This window comes from Oncorhynchus kisutch, linkage group LG7 (assembly GCF_002021735.2).
Source record: "Oncorhynchus kisutch isolate 150728-3 linkage group LG7, Okis_V2, whole genome shotgun sequence".
Lineage (NCBI taxonomy): Eukaryota > Metazoa > Chordata > Actinopteri > Salmoniformes > Salmonidae > Oncorhynchus > Oncorhynchus kisutch.
This window is the reverse complement of record NC_034180.2, coordinates 45,577,138-45,595,120: the sequence shown is the minus strand read 5'-3', so window position 1 is coordinate 45,595,120 and position 17,983 is coordinate 45,577,138. Positions and strand designations below refer to the sequence as shown.

The window sequence follows — 17,983 nt, the reverse complement described above, 5'->3', positions numbered from 1 at the left end:
CTCTCTGGTTTACAGTTGCTGTTGGTTTGTTTGTGGCCTTGTTGACAAGGATCATATTCCCAGATCTGTCTGTAGCCTGGTCCCAGGTCTGTCTGTAGGCTGGTCCCAGGTCTGTTTGTGCTTTAGCCTACTCAAGCCATAAGGAGTTGTCAAGAGAGCAAAAACAGATCAGTATCACTAATGACTCCTGTTGTTGAGTATTAATGAGGCTTAGTCCAGCAACACAGGAGCAGACTGCATGACAAGGACCTAGCTTTCCCTCTGGTTGAAGTTTCTTTGGAGGGATCCCATATGAATACTAGAGTATTCACTTTAGTGTTGTTGCAGACTTCACTGTAGTATCCACTGTAGTATTTACGGTAGTGTTTTTGTTTTATTATATTTGACATAGAAGTGGGGTGCTTTCTCCTTGAGGAAGCCTACTGGAGAAATGGTAAAGGAGCTCATTTTCCATAACCTTTATAGGTACTGTAGATACTGTAGGTAGGTACAGTTGAAGTCGAAAGTTTACATCCACTTAGGTTGGAGTCATTAAAACTTGTTTTCAACCACTCCACAAATTTCTTGTTAACAAACTATAGTTTTGTCAAGTCGGTTAGGACATTTACTTTGTGCGTGACACAAATACTTTTTCCAACAATTGTTTACAGACAGATTATTTAACTTATAATTCACTGTATCACAATTCCAGTGAGTCAGAAGTTTACATACACTAAGTTGACTGTGCCTTTAAACAGCTTGGAAAATTCCAGAAAACGATGTCATGGCTTTAGAAGCTTCTGATTGACATCATTTGAGTCAATTTGAGGTGTACCTGTGGATGTATTTCAAGGCCTACCTTCAAACACAATGCCTCTTTGCTTGACATCATGGGAAAATCAAAAGAAATCAGCCAAGACCTCAACATTTTTATTGTAGATCTCCACAAGTCTGGTTCGTCCTTGGGAGCAATTTCCAAACGCCTGAAGGTACCACGTTCATCTGTACAAACAATAGTACGCAAGTATAAACACCATCGGACCATGCAGCCGTCATACCGCTCAGGAAGGAGAGGCGTGTCTCCTAGAGATGAATGTACTTTGGTGAGAAAAGTGCAAATCAATCCCAGAACAACAGCAAAGAACCTTGTGAAGATGCTGGAGGAAACAGGTACAAAAGTATCTATATCCACAGTGAAACGAGTTCTATATCGACATAACCTGAAAGGCCACTAAGCAAGGAAGAAGCCACTGCTCCATAACCGCAATAAAAAAGACAGATTATGGTTTGCAACTGCACATGGGGACAAAGATCGTACTTTTTGGGGAAATGTCCTCTGGTCTGATGAAACTGTTTGGCCATAATGACCATCGTTATGTTTGGAGCAAAAACACCATCCCAACCGTGAAGCATGGGGGTGGCAGCATCATGTTGTGGGGGTGCTTTGCTGCAGGAGGGACTGGTGCACTTCACAAAATAGATGGCTTCATGAGGGAGGAAAATTATGTGGTTATATTGAAGCAACATCTCAAGACATCAGTCAGGAAGTTAATGCATGGTCGCAAATGGGTCTTCCAAATGGAAGGACAGCAAAGTCAAGGTATTGGAGTGGCCATCACAAAGCCCTGACTTCAATCCCATATAACATTTCTGGACAGAACTGAAAAAGCGTGTGCGAGCAAGGAGGCCTACAAACCTGTCTCTGTTACACCAGCGCTGTCAGGAGGAATGGGCCAAAATTTACCCAACTTATTGTGTGAAGCTTGTGGAAGGCTACCCGAAACGTTTGACCCAAGTTAAACAATTTAAAGGCAATTCTACCAAATACTAATTGAGTGTATGTAAACTTCTGACCCACTGGGAATGTGATGAAAGAAATAAAAGCTGAAATAAATCATTCTCTCTTCTGTTATTCTGACATTTCACATTCTTAAAATAAAGTGGTGATCCTAACTGACCTAAACAGGGAATTTTTTAAATTAAATGTCAGGGATTGTGAAAAACAGAGTTTAAATGTATTTGGCTAATGTGTATGTAAACTTTCTACTTCAACTGTAGGTAGGACTGGATTCTGAATGGAGGGATCAGATCTTCTTCTCTTTTCTATAACCATAAGGAACACAATATATGGTCTATACTTTGCATGTAGGTTTCTCTCTTACGGGTGGCACAAATGTGCATATGGGGGAGGGGAATGGACAGGGTATATGCAAATTAAATACTGTAGTGTTTTTGCGGACTGCAGTGTTTGCAGACATTTCTGTAATATTTACTACTTTTTGTGTGGATAATAATGTAAAATTCACTATAGTATTGTCGTGACGTTGTATTAGTTAATGTGATGACTGTTGCTCATCGAATGATTATAGTTTCTAATTGCGTGATTAACTGAATCAAGCAATTATTAACTAATTAACCTGGGGCACCATGGGAAAACTAGTTTTTATTGAGTTTCTATTTCCCAAATTAACTCAAAGAATATTGATTTTACAACAGCCGCTAATTAACCAGTTACCTCTACCATCTCGTTCTGAACGTCGTATAGTCCGTGAATCTGCACGGACTCGGGTCTCACCAATGAGTTCGTACCACACCAATCTTAGTTGAATATTTATTTACTAAAAAGCTAAAATGATGTTAAAAGGTACACATAGACAAAACACATTATAGGCTATTGATTAGAACTTAGTATAACGGGCCAACACACTATGGCGCGTGTTAACCAAAATGGGGATTTCAAAGAGAGAGAGAAAAAAGAAAGTACACGAGAGAAATATACATTTGGGTTTTATGGGTCAGAAGTGGGCGTAACCGCCTTTAGGGCAATTCTCTGGGTGTACCAAGTTAAGAGGGCAAGGTCTAGATTTGACTCAAATCCACTAACTTCTTCAACTTCATCTTCCCCAAAACATTCTCTTTGATTTGGATATTTTCCACACAACGTACAATGTATAAACATCAAACATATACTAGGAAAACTCTTCACGTTACAATGTTTTTGTAATAACGTCATCTATTAACCTTTAATAACAAAACAAAAATGACATACATTTTCATATTCCATCTATCGTCATGACCACCATTGTGGCTGATGGAAACCATTGTTCCAAAGTCCCTTTATTTCATGTTTAATGCTCTGAGGCTGGTTCTCCATAGTAACAGGACAAAGGAATTTGTCTGTGGCCTGAGATTTACCAGGGGCTCTTCCTCTGTTGGGGTTGAGAGATAATCTGTAGGGTTGTGGTCTCCTGTAACCGTGACCTGATCAGGACAGTCATGACAGTATTCTACCGTATATAAAAAAATGCTATACTAAGTACTACACATGAACGAGGGATGTTGTGTAGTATAGTATATAGTATAGTACTATACATGAATGATGGACAGTGTGTAGTATAGTATTCTACAGTATACTACAGTTTACTACATAATTCTATAGTAAGTACTGTAGTATGTGGGGATGAAGGGAAGAGTGGTGTGTTCAGCTTGTTCAGTGCCACATATCTCATGTCAGCTCTCATCCTATGGATCAGGTTTCACTGCTATAATTTGGGCATGTAACACATCTCACTGCTAATCCAGATTCCACTGTTAATATTGAATGATGGCTGTGCAGTAGGTCAACATAGTTGCTGATAGAAGTCAAACAAAACAGGCCTTACTCTGCCTCTGTGCGATGTGAAGGAATCGATCGATTGTGTTTCACATATCCACACGCGTATAGGTTCTGGGCTGCATGGGCACGTGCTCATTGATTAATCAATGAAGTCCTGGAAGCAAACGTTTTGCTAGACAAATGACAAATGGCAGTGGGGCTTCACCGTGGCATATTGCTGACAGTCGAATAGGCACTTTATGTAGCATTTTAACATTATTATGTAAGAAACATTGTCTATGGAATGAAATATCAGTGATGTTTCATAGGAACATTCTACCGTAAAGTCTACTGTACATAGCCAATCAAAACATGGGCAGAAAAGAGAGGGAAATGGGTTGAGACAAAAATGGACTAGACACAGATGTACTTGGGTGTAAACCGTGTGATATTACAATCCAGTATTAAGGACATTTAGTTTAATCAGTTTACTACAGTTTTTCAGGCCAGCCACACGCTACATGCCACTAGCGTGGTATGTGGTCAGGAATGAATTTATATTTGATTAAAAAGTACTAAGCTTCTATATTAAATCTGAAGATAAAGTGTGTATGTGTATGCCTTTCCTGCAGTTAAATGACCAAATGTCCCTCTTGTTGCCTCATAGGTGTAATGTTATTAATATTCTGTTAGAATTTCATAATGAATAAATGTTTTTTATGTTTCTATGTCAAATGCTTTTGTTAAATTTCAGTCTACTGTGATGTATAGTACCAGTCAAATGATAGTCCCACTAAGCTCAAACCAGATGGGAAGGCGTATTGCTGCAGAATGTTGTGGTAGCCATGCTGGTTAAAGTGTGCCTTGAAATGGGCCTCCCGAGTGGCACAGCGGTCTAAGGCACTGCATCGCAATGCTAGCTGCGTCACTACAGATCCCGGTTCGATACTGGACCGTGTCGCAGCCGGCCGCGACCAGGAGATTCATGGGGCAGTGCACAATTGGCCCATTATCGTCCGGATTTTGAGAGGGTTTGGCCTGCCGAGATGTCCTTTTCCAGTCATGCTCTAGTGACTCCTGTGGCGGGCTGGGCGGCGCATGCATGTTGACATGGTCGACAGGTGGACGGTGTTTCCTCCAACACATTGGTGCGGCTGGGTTGAAGCAAGCAAAAAGTCAAGAAGTAGTGTGGCTTGGTGGGTCGTGTTTCGGAGGACACGAAAATTGGGGAGAAAAACGGGGTAACAAAAAAAATACAAATAAATAAAGTGTGCCTTGAATTCTAAATAAATCACTGACAGTGTCACCAGCAAATCACTCCCACAACACCACACCTCCTCCTCCATGCTTCACGGTGGGAACCGAACGCGCAGGGATCATCTGTTTACCTACTCTGCGTCTCACAAAGACATGGCGGTTGGAACCAAAGGACAGATCTCCACCACTCTAATGTCCATTGCTCGTGTTTCTTGGCCCAAGCAAGTCCCTTCTTATTATTGGTGTCTTTTAGTAGTGATTTCTTTGCACAATTCAATCATGAAAACCTGATTCACACAGTCTCCTCTGAACAGTTGATGTTGAGATGTGTCTGTTACTTGAACTCTGTGAAGCATTTATTTGGGTTGCAATCTGAGGTGCAGTTAATTTTATTAAACTTATCCTCTGCATCAGAGGTAGCTTTGGGTCTTCCTTTCCTGTGGCGGTCCTCATGAGAGCCAGTTTCATCATAGCGCTTGATGGTTTTTGCGACTGCACTTGAAGAAACTGTCAAAGTTCTTGAAATGTTCCATATTGACTGACCTTCTATCACGTTTTAGGAAAATTCCAGATGCAGACAGTGTCGAAGTAACAACAGTTTATTATTAGAACAGGGGGCAGGCAAAACAACACGTCAAGGGTAGGCAGAGGTCAGCAATCCAGATTAGAGTACAAAAGGTACAGAATGGCAGGCATTCTCAGGGTCAGTGCAGGCAGAGGTCAATAATCCAGTGTGGTGTGACAGGGTACAGATCGGCATGCAGGCTCAGGGTCCGGGCTGGCAGAATGGTAAAAACGGGGAAAACTAGAAAACAGGAACTAGAAACAGACAGGAGCAAGGGGGAAAGTGCTGGTAGTCTTGACGAACAAAACAAACTGGCAACAGGCAAACAGAGAACACAGGTATAAATAATATACCTGTGATGGGGAAGATGGGCGACACCTGGAAGGAGGTGGAGAAAAGCACAAAGACAGGTGAAACAGATCAGGGTGTGACACCTTTATGTCTTAAAGTAATGATGGACTGTCGTTTCTCTGCTTATTTGAGCTGTTCTTGCCCTAATATGGACTTGGTATTTTACTAAATATGGCTATCTTCTGTATACCACGCCTACCTTGTCACAACACAACTGATTGGCTCAAACGCATTAAGAAGGAAAAAAATTCCACAAATGAACTTGTTAATTGAAATGCATTCCAGGTGACTACCACATGAAGCTGGTTGAGAGAATGCCAAGAGTGTGCAAAGCTGTCATCAAGGCAAAGGATGGCTACTTTGACGAATCTCAAATATAAAATATATTTGTTTAACACTTTTTGGGGTTCTACATGATTCCATATGTGTTATTTCATAGTGTTGATGTCTTCACTATTATTCTACAATGTAGAAAATAGTACAAATAAAGAAAAATCCTTGAAGGAGTAGGGATGTACAAACCTTTGACTCATACTGTATATGAAGTGTAACATTGAGATGCAAACTCAACATTGAATACATTTCAACTCTATATCTGAAATGGTACAGAAGACCATAACCATGTGTGTCAGGTGTATACTTTTGTTTCAAAGTAGATTTGTTTCAATACTACCAAGGAACACTCTGTGTGGCCCTGATTTAGCCCACTGCAGTAAAAGGTTAATTTGCCTTAGTGAGGCTGAAACCAAGGGTCACAGATTGAGAGCCAAGTGATACGATCCTCATGGCATATGTCTTCGGAAAAAAACTCACTTTATTTACAGAAAGCCAAAGTGTGCTGCTGATTCCCCCCCCCCCCCAAAAAAATACCATTCATTAAAATTTGGCAGTCAATCAGAAAGATAGTGCCGAGCATCTGCTATCATCACCAGGTTTCCTTGACCCAAACAATGCTCTCTCTCTCTATCTCCTTTTCTTTCTCTCTCTTCTGCTCACACTATCTCTCTTTCTCTCTCTCTTCCGCTATATCTCTCCTCTCTCTATAACAATGTGAAAATAGTTGAAGTATGAAATGGAAATTAAATAAACAGATAAATATAGGTTATACAATGGTGTTTGTGCTCCACTGGTTGCCCTTTTCGTGTTGCAACAGGTCACAAATCTTACTACTGTGATGGCACACTGTAGTATTTCACCTAATAGATATGGGAGTTTATCAAAATTGGAATTGTTTTCAAATTCGTTGTGGGTCTGTGTAATCTGTGGGAAATATCTGTCTCTGATATGGTCATACAGTTTTCAGGAGGTTAGGTAGTGCAGCTTGGTTTCCACCTCATTTTGTGGGCAGTGGGAACATAGCCTGTTTACTCTTGAGAGACAGGTCTGCCTATGCAAGGCAATACCATCTGAGTCTGTATATAGTCAAAGCTTTCCTTAATGTTGGGTATTCTGCTACTTTGTGCTCTCTGCTTAGGGCCAAATAACATTCTAGTTTTCTATGTTTAAAAAATATATATTTATTTCCAGTATAGCCAATTGATCTTTTAGTTTTTCATGATTTGGTTGGGTCTAATTGTGTTGCTGTCCTGGGGCTCTGTGGGGTTTATTTTTGTTTGTGAGCAGAGTCCCCGTACAAGCTGGCAGAGGGGACTCTTCTCCAGGTTCATCTCTCTGTAGGTGAGGGCTTTGTTATGGTTTAAGAATCACTTATTTTTATGTGTTTGTAGAATTGAATGGCTATTTGATTAAACTTCTTCGGGATCGGTGTCCTGTCCACGGGACGGTTGAACTAACATTGGCTAATGTGATTAGCATGAGGTTGTAAGTAACAAGAACATTTCCCAGGACATAGACATATCTGATATTGGCAGAAAGTTTAAATTCTTGTTAATCTAACTGTGCTGTCCAATTTACAGTAGCTTTTACAGTGAAAAAATACCATGCTATTGTTTGAGGAGAGTGCACAGTTTTGAACAAAATTGGCACATTTGTGCAGTCTTTGTGCATGCCATGGTTCATTGGATCAATCTAAAACTTTGCACACACACTGCTAGTGGCCAAAATCTAAATTGCAGCTGGGCTGGAATAATACATTATGGCCTTACTCTTGCGTTCACAGCCTTGTGTGAGTTACCTGAGGTGCGGATGTTTAGGCTGAGGTAGGTATCGTGGTAGGTATCGTGTTTTGTGTGCTCTAGGGCAACAATGTCTAGGTGAAATTTGTATTTATGGTCATGGCAACTGGAATTTTTTCAAAACACTTACTGTCTTACTGAAATTAGCTGTCAGAGCCCAAGTCTGACAGAATCTGTGCTGATGATCTAGCTGCTGCTGTAGTCCCTCCATGGTTGGGGACAGAGGCACCAGATTGTCAGCCGTCACAACTTCCGCCGAAGCCGGTCCCTCTCCTTGTTCAGGCGGCGTTCGGCCGTCGACGTCACCGGCCTTCTAGCCATCGCCGATCCACTTTTCATTTTCCATTTGTTTTGTCTTTGTCTTACACACCTGGTTTCAATCCCCCAATTATTTGTTCATTATTTAACCCTCTGTTCCCCCATGTTAGTTTGTGAGTGATTGTTTATATGTAATTTGGTCCGTTATGTGGGCTCGCTTTATTGTATTGTATTTGTCTATTTTTGAGTAAATTACATTTATTTACTCAAATCTGCTGTCCTGCGCCTGACTCCTCTACATAAGCTACACTGCTGTCTCTCTCTCTTGCTTACAGACAGTCACATTGTCTGTTTCATAACTTCTGAATGCAATTAAGCCTAATTAGTCTTCAATTATTCCAATGTCTGTGACTCATACATCAATGAAACCACTAGTGGTGTAGACACATAGACAGGAGGCATCATTCCGCATGGGGATTTTTCGCATCAAACTTCCTTTGTATCCAGAAACTGAAAAGATATTGAAGGTGAACAGAAGCGCATCTAGACACTGAGGAGAAGAGTATTGGATTAAGTTGGTTCAAATTTAATGAAACTTTAAGAGAGGAAGTTTGGGGACATGATTTGGGGTTGAGGGAGATCATATTTATTCAGTTTTTAATTTAACTTTGGATTTGATTACCTTAACCAGACGGTCATGTCTAGGCAAATGTATGGTCCACTGCACTCTCAAGGTGAACACTGCTGTGTCAGAGATTGACAGCACTGCAAATGGGCAATGTCTGAGTAGTACTTTTAACTGCAACGACCGTGATTACAACAAAACTGAGTTAACTCACCTGTCCTCTATTCCTTCTCCTGTAGTCTGATTAAAGCAGTTATGACATGACATGGTAGTTGTGATTGAATCCTCTTTTTTCTGTCGTGGAAAATGTTGAATGAATTGTGTTTTGGGAATCGTATTCTGTCATGGGAATTGTAGATAATTCAGCCAAATAATTTTTGAATACATCACAAAACTTTGATGGCACTTTAAAGATGAAATGGACTTCATGTTGTGCTTTTTTGACAGGTACCACCTCCAAGCATGTGGTGATGCTGGCAGGCAACACGGCCAAACATGGCCTCCGCTGCAAAGCCTGCAAGATGAGCATCCACCACAAGTGTGAGAAAGGAGTGGGATCTCAACGCTGCCAAGGCAAGCTGGTAAGAGCCTGAACATCATCACAGAATTAAATATAGAACAAAGGTATTATATATATACTGTATCTCTATGGACATCATCACCGATGTCACCATTAGTGTCGTCATCAATGTCATCATCAATGACATCATCACCGTCATCATCCATAGAGTTACATCTATATTCTATCACTGTCATTGTCATCAGGGTCGTCAGTGTTCTCCCCAGCTAACCAGAGAATGTATTGAAAATGTTGTATTAACATCATCGGTGCCATCAAGCTCCAGCATGCATAATCAGAAGGATAGCTAAATATTTACCAGGGAAAATCCTTCAGCAAATAACACAGGCATTGATTGGTTGAGAGTCAAGTGAACTATTGTTCTGTGGTCTGGGGAAATGCATCATCTAGTGAAGTTAGGAGGCTGCAGAATGCACAGAATAAAGCAGCAAGGATTGTTTTAAGGCGGAGATATGGTTCTTCTGTTGCAGTCATGCGCAGTGTTCTTGGTTGGTCATCAATCGACAAGATAATTGAAAAAAAAACATGCTTATTTTATAATATACATCATTTAAAACGGCCAAGTTCTATTCACAATGGTATTCAGTTGGTAAGAGACAGACTTTCCGTAAATACTAGGAATAGATTGTCCACCATCTATGCGTTATCCAGACAGAACAGTATTCAGTTGGTAAGAGACAGACTTTCCGTAAATACCATGAATAGATTGTCCACCATCTATGCGTTATCCAGACAGAACAGTATTCAGTTGGTAAGAGACAGACTTTCCGTAAATACTAGGAATAGATTGTCCACCATCTATGCGTTATCCAGACAGAACAGTATTCAGTTGGTAAGAGACAGACTTTCCGTAAATACTAGGAATAGATTGTCCACCATCTATGCGTTATCCAGACAGAACAGTATTCAGTTGGTAAGAGACAGACATTCTGTAAATACTAGGAATAGATTGTCCACCATCTATGCGTTATCCAGACAGAACAGTATTCAGTTGGTAAGAGACAGACTTTCCGTAAATACTAGGAATAGATTGTCCACCATCTATGCGTTATCCAGACAGAACAGTATTCAGTTGGTAAGAGACAGACATTCTGTAAATACTAGGAATAGATTGTCCACCATCTATGCGTTATCCAGACAGAACAGTATTCAGTTGGTAAGAGACAGACTTTCCGTAAATACTAGGAATAGATTGTCCACCATCTATGCGTTATCCAGACAGAACAGTATTCAGTTGGTAAGAGACAGACTTTCCGTAAATACTAGGAATAGATTGTCCACCATCTATGCGTTATCCAGACAGAACAGTATTCAGTTGGTAAGAGACAGACTTTCCGTAAATACTAGGAATAGATTGTCCACCATCTATGCGTTATCCAGACAGAACAGTATTCAGTTGGTAAGAGACAGACATTCTGTAAATACTAGGAATAGATTGTCCACCAGCTATGCGTTATCCAGACAGAACAGTATTCAGTTGGTAAGAGACAGACTTTCTGTAAATACTAGGAATAGATTGTCCACCATCTATGCGTTATCCAGACAGAACAGTATTCAGTTGGTAAGAGACAGGCATTCTGTAAATACTAGGAATAGATTGTCCACCATCTATGCGTTATCCAGACAGAACAGTATTCAGTTGGTAAGAGACAGACATTCAGTAAATACTAGGAATAGATTGTCCACCATCTATGTGTTATCCAGACAGAACAGTATTCAGTTGGTAAGAGACAGACATTCTGTAAATACTAGGAATAGATTGTCCACCATCTATGTGTTATCCAGACAGAACAAAGAAATGGGCAAAAGAACATTTCGATTTAGAGCAATAAAGAAATTGAATAAATTAACTGAGCAAACTAGAAACCTTTCAATATATAAGTTTAAACATTATTTAAAAACTATTTAAATATAGTATATAGAAATGTTGTGGGACTATAGTAGATGAAGAATCAATATTTTTTTAGATTGAGTATTTATTGGGTCATTATGCTTGTGTATAATGTATGTTTGTAATAGTGTGTTATATGTGAAAGTGTGTTTGTATTATAAATTGTATTTTAATGTTAAGGACTCTTAGAAGATTAGTCCAAATGGGGACTAAAAGAGATCCTAATAAAATAAAATAAAATCAAGCTCCCTTCGTGCCTACAGTATTTCTCCCCGCATTAAGCATTAATCCAAGGTCAATAGGTCGGGCCTCGAGGAATCTTTTTATTACATTGGAATATATTGAAGTGCTATATGCCATTCTGTTAGAAGTACACCATGGCGATTGCAGCCTGTTGCTTAGTATGATTCATGGATATTTGTCTCAACTGTCCCACCAGAATACCAGATTAAAGCTGTGATGCGGAACATATTGTGCAGCGAGGCAGGACTCCAGAGGGGTTCATGTACTCATCACAAAGACATGAAAGGTAGATTAGTAATGCGGTACTGCAATTACGGAATTGAATAATCATGGTGGTGCTGAAAGTCCACTGCCACAGGAGTCGATAAGCAGCTCATAAAAAAGGTGATATAATAGTAGAAAAAGAAGAACACTTTATTGGCCATTATCTGAAATATCCATATTTCTGACTGGGTCGAACTTACACTTTCTTAGCTTGTATTGTGTCCTCCTATTATCAGACAATTCCATTGTATACAGTGTGATTCATCACTCTCCCTCATTTATCTCAGTATGTGAACTGTGAGCTTGCATTTTAATGAGGGGGGGGGGGCTGGTTGCAGAGAATGCCAAGACCAATCTGTCATTTCGCTGTTGTCCAATGTACTCTGGGGAACTGGCAGTCACGACTGTACTGGGGCTTTTTAGTCATTCACACCGAATCACACGTCCCACGCGGAAAATATATAGCGTGTGCGGTTCCGTCATGTGTGATTCCCATTTGCTTGGCTCTCCAGTGACTTACTCCTCCAGAGTCCAGGTGCCCCTGGCCTGAATGGGAGGGAATTCACTGGGATTGACAGGGAATCATTGGGGATAACTGGACATTACTGAGCTGAAATAAAGAACTGGCCAGGAATGGGTGGGATTAAACAGGGGTGATCAGGATTGACTTTGGTTTAGTGAACCTTGTGTACCGTGACCATGAGACTGCTCAGGATACAGGAAGACAAGTGTTCCCTTTGTCCTCCATTTTCCTTTTTCCATGAGCTGCCTAATGCATTGAGGATGAGGCTCATGGAGATAGGGATCAGCTTTCAGGAGTGGAAAATGAGGTTGAGGGGTCAAGCATAAAATAAGGGAATATACTCCCAGTTGGGCTAGCCTCTAAATTAAGGTTTCTCAAAATGTGGCAGGTTGTATTTCTTCAACCCTGCTTATTTCTCTTGGCAAGAGAATTTGGTCAGAGAAAAAAGAGAGTACATGAAACCAAATATATATCATAATGTGTTGTTTGAGTTGAAGATCAAAATATTATACCATGACATCTCATAACAGTGAAACAGTGACTAGATTAGATTAGACATAGTCATATGAAATGGCCACTTACATACTACAGCTGAAATCAACTTTCTTAGTATTTCAGTCAATATGGCTGCGTTTACACAGGCAGCCCAATTCTGACCAATTCGTTTTGTTTTTTTAGATCAGAATATGGCTGCCTGTGTAAACACAGCCTATAATATTCACACTGTAGGTATAGGCTATCCTACCAATATGTGTACTGCATGACAGTCAGTGAAAACATACATCCTTTTATATTTCCCAAACAGTTAACATGACTATCACAACGAGAATTCCACACTTTTGACCAGTGACCATTCAAACTGGATTCAAACCTCCATGTTATTTCAGTAGATGAGTTTCAGTGGTCTCATGCATCAACCAGACAACCTTTTCATTAAGGAGCTTGCCTCTGGCAGGGCCTGACATTGGGTGGCACTTCAGAGGTGCTTATAAAGTTCAAGAGTTGCTTCTTTTACCTTCTCATTACCAGCCGAGGCACATTGAGAATTAATCAAGGCAGATTACACATGCAGATTGCCTGAACCCACGGTTGATTATACAAAATTTAATCAAACAGAAATGCGTCTTTTTTGTACAGTTGAGGCATAGTGGCTGTGCTTATTGCAGGAATAGTGGCTGCCAAACACCTAAACACAATAAGTTGATTTCATTGTCAGTTAATACCCGATTTTGAAATGACCTTTCACTGTATATGATACCAAGGTGAATCTGTCCTTGTTTTGATAAGCTTAGTATGTGATAAACACCTAAAGATGTAGGATCTTAATTTGAGCCAGTTTGCTACAGCAGGAAAATAATCCTGCGGCCACAGGAAATGTGAATTACTATGTGGATTATAAGTAATAGGCATTTTTGTATGGATTGATACATTTTTCGTAAGGAAAATCAAGTCTAAAATGTCAAAGTGGAAATTACAAACTTCAGAAGCCTTTTTTTAAACCTCAAATACACAAGTTTAAAATGTATTGCATTGCAGGACAGTTCTCCTGCAACAGGGTGATCAAAATAAGATCCTACATCTGTAGTTTAATTATTCTACCTACTTGTCTTGTCATGTATTGCACTGACATTACCATCCTTGCCTAAGATAATTACTATTTTCTTGGGCGAGAAACTGAAATTCTGAAAATGGAGGCCATCCACTGTAATTTTTCTGGATGTATGAATGACATCTCTGATGGGAAATATTGATTGTATGGGAGAAGGTAACACTGAAACGTCATGGTTAGATACTGTGCCTTCTTAAAGTATTCATACCCCTTGACTTTTTCCACATTTTGCTATGTTACAAATGTATTAAATACATGTTTCCCCTCATCAATCAACACACAATACCCCATAATGACATCACAATACCCCATAATGACATCACAATACCCCATAATGACATCACAATACCCCATAATGACATCACAATACCCCATAATGACATCACAATACCCCATAATGACATCACAATACCCCATAATGACAAAGCAAAAACAGGTGAAGATATTTTTACCCAATTTATTAAAAATAAAAATGGAAATTTTACATTTACATAAGTATTCAGACCCTTCACTCAATATTTTGTTGAAGTACCTTTGGCAGCGATTACAGCCTCAAGTCTTCTTGAGCTCGGCACACCTGGCAAACATATATTGGCACACCTGTATTTGGGAGTTTCTCAAATTATTCTCTGCAGATCCTCTCAAGCTCTTTTAGGTTGGATGGGGAGCGTTGCTGCACAGCTATTTTCAGGTCTCTCCAGAGATGTTAGATTGGGTTAAAGTCCAGGCTCTGGCTGGGCCACTCAAGGACATTCAGAGACTTGTCCCGAAGCCACTCCTGAGTTGTCTTGGCTGTGTGCTTAGGGTCGTTGTCCTGTTGGAAGGTGAACCTTTGCCCCAGTCTGAGGTCTCTCTGAACTTTGCTCCGTTCATCTTTTCCTCGATCCTGACTATTCTCCCAGTCCCTGCCGCTGAAAAACATCCCACAGCATGATGCTGCCACGACCATGCTTCACCGTAGGGGTAGCGCCAGGTTTCCTCCAGACGTGACACTTGACATTCAGGCCAACGAGTTCAATTTTGGTTTTATCAGATCAGAAATCTTGGTTCTCATGGTGTGACAGTCTTTAGGTGCCTTTTGGCAAACTCCAAGCAGACTGTCATGTGCCTTTTTTACTGAGGAGTGGCTTCCATCTGGCCATTCTACCATAAAGACCTGATTGGTGGAGTGGTTGTTCTTCTGAAAGGTTCACCCATCTCCACAGAGAAACTCTAGAGCTCTGTTAGAAGGACCATCGGGCTCTTAATCACCTCACTCACCAAGGCCCTTATCCCGATTGCTCAGTTTGGCCGGGCGGCCAGCTCTAGGAAGACTCATGGTGGTTCCAAACTTCTTCCATTTAAGAATGATGGAGGCCATTGTGTTCTTGGGGACCTTCAATGCTGCAGACATTTTTTAGTACCCTTCCCCAGATCTGTGCCTCGACACAATCCTGTCTTGGAGGTCTATGGACAATTCCTTTGACCTTATTGCTTGTTTTTTGCTCTGACATGCAATGTCAACTGTGGGACCTTATATAGACAGGTGTGTGCCTTTCTAAATCATGTCAAATCAATTGAATTTGCTACAGGTGGACTCCAAATACAGAAACATCTCAAGGATGATCAATGGAAACAGGATGCACCTGAGCTCAATTTTGAGTCTCATAGCAAAGGGTCTGAATAAGGTATTTCTGTTTTTTATTATTTATACATTTGCAACAATTTCTAAAAACCTGTTTTTGCTTTGTCATTATGGGGTATTGTGAATTGCTGAGGATTTTTTTATTTATTTCATACATTTTAGAATAAGGCTGTAAAGTAACAAAATGTGGAAAAAGTCAAGGGGTCTGAATACATTCCGAAGGCACTGTAGATGATAGACATGTGTCCTTGTTTGCACTTGGTACGTGAGGAATGGGACAGATCATAACAGCACAAGGACTGGTAAACATCCTGTTAATGACTCTGGAACTGTATTCAAAAAGTGTCTCAGAGTAGAGTAGTAAATCTAGGATCAGGTCCCCCATCTAATTCATTACGTTCTAAAAGGCAAAAAACTGATCCGAGACCAGCACTCCTCCTCTGAGACTATGTGGATATGGGACCAGAAATCTGCAGTATGGCAATCTGTCAACTGAGCTGTACTAACTGTACACAAACTAGTCAAAGAAACGGAATTGATGCTGGACTAATCTAGCCACGTAGGTATGGGCGGGACCGGGTGGACCCGGCAGATCAGACTGAGCAAAATTTTTTGGAATGCTCTCTACTTGTCAGTATTCCAAATGAGACATTTTTTGTATTTTTACCTAAACACCATCAGATATAATTTATAGCAAGAAGTGCACTGGAATGACATTACCTTTCATGGGATGGGTGACAAAAAAGAACTAACTGAAAACCACACCTCCAAAAGGCCACGAATATGACCACATTAAGGCATATGTCACTGCGTTTCTATGGCTATATGCACCATAACACTGCTTATTTCATTTTTTCATTTAGCAGACATAGCAGCTCATAATCCAGTGCCATTATCACAGTCAACACACCTACAGTGCTTTCTAACAGTATTCAGACCCCTTGACTTTTTCCATATTTTGTTATGCTACAGCCTTAATCTAAAATGGATAGTACAAATAAAAAATCCTCAGCAATCTACACACAATACCCCATAATGACAAAGCAAAAACAGGTTTTTAGACATTTTAGCAAATGTATTAAAATAAAAAACAGAAAAACCTCATTTACATAACTATACAGACCCTTTGCTGTGAGACTCGTAATTGAGTTCAGGTGCATCCTGTTTCCATTGATAATCCTTGAGATGTTTCTACAACTTGATTGGAGTCCACCTGTGGTAAATTCAATTGATTGGACATGATTTCGAAAGGCACACACCTGTCTATAGAAGGTCCCACAGTTGACAGCCCAAGTCAGGGCAAAAACTAAGCCATGGGGTCGAGGGGAATTGTCCGTAGAGCTCTGAGACAGGATTGCATCGAGGCACAGATCTTTGGAAGGGTATCAAAACATTGAAGGTTTGGAACCACCAAGACTCTTCCTTGGGCTGGCCGCCCAGGCAAACTGAGCAATCGGTGGAGAAGGGCCTTGGTGAGGAAGGTGACCAAGAACCCGATGGTCACTCTGACAGAGCTCTGTAGTTCCTCTGTGGGGAGAACCTTCCGGATGGACAACCATCTCTACAGCACTCCACCAATCAGGCCTTTATGGTAGAGTGGCCAGACAGAAGCCACTTAGTAAAAGGCACATGACAGCCTGTTTGGAGTTTGCCAGATGGTACCTAAAGACTCACATACCATGAGAAACAAGATTCTCTGGTCTGATGAAATTAAGATTGAACCCTTTGGCCTGAATGCCAAGTGTCACTTCTGGAGGAAACCTGGCACCATCCCTACGGTGAAGCATGGTGGTGGCAGCATCATGCTGTGGGGATGTTTTTCAGCGGCAGGGACTCGGAGACTAGCCAGGATTAGGAAAAGTTGAACGGAGCAAAGTACAGAGGGATCCTTGATGAAAACCTTCTCCAGAGCACTCAGGACCTCAGACTGGGGCGAAGGATCACATTCTAACAAGACAACGAAGGATTGGCTTTGGGACAAGTCTTGGAATGTCCTTTAGTGGCCTAGCCAGAGCCCGAGCTTGAACCCGATTTAACATCTCTGGAGAGACCTGAAAATAGCTGTGCAGCAACGCTCCCCACCCAAAAGCTCCCCTTCCTTATTCCCCATCCTGATACCTTCTTTTTTTTCTTCCCTTATAAAAAATAAAAAATAAACAAGGTATCACAACAGGGACTGCGGTTGAAAATTAGCCGGCTGGCTAAAACCGGCACTTTTACTGAAATGTTGATTAATGTGCACTGTCCCTGTAAAAATAAAAATAAACTCAAACTCAACAAAAGAAATAGAGGCAGTTGGTACATCTGTAAAAGCCACAATTGAAAAGAACCAAGACAAAAAAAGAAGATTTGCAAAAGGAGTAGAAAAACATGAAAGCACACAATATGAAGTCCAAATAAAACAGGCTAATATCGCGATCCCTTCATCCGCAAAAAACAAAAACATTTCTTGTTGACTATAGTACTCATGTCATCTAGTTCTTA

At 40.6% G+C, this 17,983-nt stretch overlaps 1 protein-coding gene across 3 annotated transcripts in view; it reads left to right on the top strand.

The window, feature by feature from the left end:
• Nucleotides 1–17,983, top strand: part of stac (SH3 and cysteine rich domain) — a 48,992-nt gene that overhangs the window by 10,294 nt on the left and 20,715 nt on the right. For all 3 annotated transcript variants that reach the window (XM_020488300.2, XM_020488299.2, XM_031829170.1), the window contains one exon: nt 9,213–9,346. In XM_020488300.2, the coding sequence (XP_020343889.1) occupies nt 9,213–9,346 (134 nt within the window). The remainder of the gene's footprint in view (nt 1–9,212; nt 9,347–17,983) is intronic.